Source organism: Penaeus japonicus, unplaced genomic scaffold (genome assembly GCF_977035675.1).
Source record: "Penaeus japonicus unplaced genomic scaffold, GWHDUDI00000001_assembly GWHDUDI00000014, whole genome shotgun sequence".
Classification (NCBI taxonomy): Eukaryota; Metazoa; Arthropoda; class Malacostraca; order Decapoda; family Penaeidae; genus Penaeus; species Penaeus japonicus.
This window is the reverse complement of record NW_028234416.1, coordinates 25,321,398-25,323,897: the sequence shown is the minus strand read 5'-3', so window position 1 is coordinate 25,323,897 and position 2,500 is coordinate 25,321,398. Positions and strand designations below refer to the sequence as shown.

Here is a 2,500-nt window from a genome sequence, read left to right as displayed (position 1 = left end):
CAAAATCGTGCCACATCGTTCCTGTGTAAAAACCTCTTTGTTTTGCGTTAATGATCTTTTTAAACTGTAATGATATATACACAATGTTTCTTTATTAAAAATGGCTATATGTTGCAACCTGTCCCAATTTTCCTTAGCTTGTTTGAAAAGGACTTTAGAATAATCATAGAACTTTCACTTCGGCTCCGGTATCCCCCCAAAAAGGTCAATGAAAAAGAAGAGTTGATTTGCTAGAAGAAATGTCAATTCTTAATGAAGAGGATCTAACGCTTCGCTAAACGTTTCTATCGTAAGTAATTTTCTTTTCTTTTTTTTCTTTTTTTTTGTCCTTAGCATGTGAACGATTAAGTTGGATGAAGGAAGTTGCAGTCTGGTTGGTCTTTATTGCAGCCGTTTCTCATGCCTCAAACACCCCAGCAGGTGAGATATTTCATTTGTTCATCTTTATATTTGTACTGATGTAAAAGTGTCAAAAAGATTGCTCTTGTGTAGGTACGCTGACAAGTTAGTGATTTGAAATGTATAGTTAACTGTAATTCAAATTTATATGTTACAAAAATTTCGGTTATTGATTTTAACACACGTAAAAAACATTTGTATACATATTTACATACATAGATATATGCATCTATACATACCAACACACACACACACATACACACATGTAAATATATATATATATATATATATATATATATATATATATATATATATATATATATATATATATTATATATATATATATATATGTATGTATGTATGTATGTCTATATACACACATTTCATATATTTACATATATACACGCGGTTCAAGTGTGGAAGAGTCGCAACTCCGCAACGGAAGTGAGCAGGGCAGTGAGCGCCGTGCTAGAGGGAGCGTCACAACCCCAGAGTTCCGTCATCATTGTCACAGATGGCAGCGCCTTGTCCATCTCCTTGACAAAGGTATATTATATATTTGGGAGTCGTTTTTATTTTTTGTTTGTTTGTTTGTGCTTTGTTAATTGATAATGTTTGTTAGTTGTTTTTTTTTCGTTTGTGAAGTTAATTGTCTTTCTTTTGATATAGTATTTTACGCGCTTGGTGCCCTGTAGTATTGTTTTTTTTTTCGTAGTGACTTCTGATATACATTGTAAAATGATAAGCGAAGAAAAAGTGATACGAAGTTTCAACAAATGCCTCACGCAAATAAACCAAAGTCAAAGTATTTTTTAAAAGTATCATATAAAAGAATACCGGGTTAGACGACATGTGACTAAATATTCTTTAAATAAATCAAGGAATCGATTCCGTCTGCATCTCTGTGTTTGTACCTTTTTCCCAACTCCGTTTTTCTTAGCTTTCTTTTTTCCTGCCTAGTTTTATAGTTTTTTTATTCTACTTCTGTTGATATAGTATTTTACGGGCTTAGTGCCCTGTAGTATTGTTTTTTTTTTCCGTAGTGTCTTCTAATATACATGTAAAATTATTAGCGAAGAAAAAGTGATACGAGGTTTCAGCAATAATGGAGAAAGAAAAAAAAGATATTTTTTATTTTCTTTCTATTTTTTTCTTTATGTCTTGCTTTTTCTTTTATATCTATTTTCTTTGTTTCCTGTTTACTCTTGCTTGTTTACTTTTGTTTTTTTTTATATCTCTCTTTTTCTAAATTTTTCTTCGCTTGCTTAGTTATCTTTGCTTCTTCTATCTTCTTGTGTCTTTGTTTCTTCCTATATTTGTCTTCTCCTCTTCGCTTTTCCTTGCAACTTCTTTTTTCGCTTGTTCATCTAATCATTTTATTGAATAATATTTTTTTTTATTATTTGGCTTTTCTTCTTCTTTCCCGTGTCTCCACCTGCTCATTTTCCTTTCATTTCTGTCCTCGCCTGCTTAGATTTCCCTTTGTTGTCTCGGTCCTCTATTCTCTTTTCTTTACCTCTTTCAGCTTCCCTTTACCATGCCATTTATTCCTTCTGAATACAGTTTCTATTCCTCTCTTTAGGATCTGGGGGAACGAGGAGCTCCCGGAGGTGTTACTGTCCTCTCTGTGGAAGAAGACCTGAGCGTTAACAAGACCAAAAAGAGTTTGTCTAAAGTTGTCGAGACAGGACGTCAGGTGAGCTCTATGTCCGTGTGTCTGTGGGGGTGGGTGGGGGTGGGGGGGGGGCGTACGTGCATGCATGCGGTTATGTTTATGCTTTAAATATGCGTGTGCCTGTTCAAAATATGTAAGGGTATTCATATGTGTTTAAAGACATACGTGCAAATGAGAGTATGTGTGTATGTGTGTGTGTGTGTGTGTGCATGTATGTTTATATATGTATACATACATATATACACACATACTTATATATATATATATATATATATAATATATATATAATATATATATATATATATATATATATATATATATATATATATATATGCTCCAAAGATCCAGAAAAAGTCGTGGAGATCGACGGTGGTTGTGGCGAGCCACGACCTCCTCTTCCTCGCCTCCTTCGCCGACGTGGCTGAC

General features: G+C 33.7%; 1 protein-coding gene across 1 annotated transcript in view; it reads left to right on the top strand.

The window, feature by feature from the left end:
* Positions 1-353: 353 nt before the first annotated feature.
* LOC122256016 (glutamate receptor ionotropic, delta-1-like) overlaps positions 354-2,500 on the top strand; it is an 8,011-nt gene continuing 5,864 nt past the window's right edge. The window contains exons 1-4 of the mRNA XM_086543727.1: positions 354-420; positions 815-945; positions 1,982-2,095; positions 2,405-2,500. The exon at positions 2,405-2,500 is cut by the window's right edge and continues 149 nt beyond it. Of these exons, the coding sequence (XP_086399853.1) occupies positions 354-420; positions 815-945; positions 1,982-2,095; positions 2,405-2,500 (408 nt within the window). The remainder of the gene's footprint in view (positions 421-814; positions 946-1,981; positions 2,096-2,404) is intronic.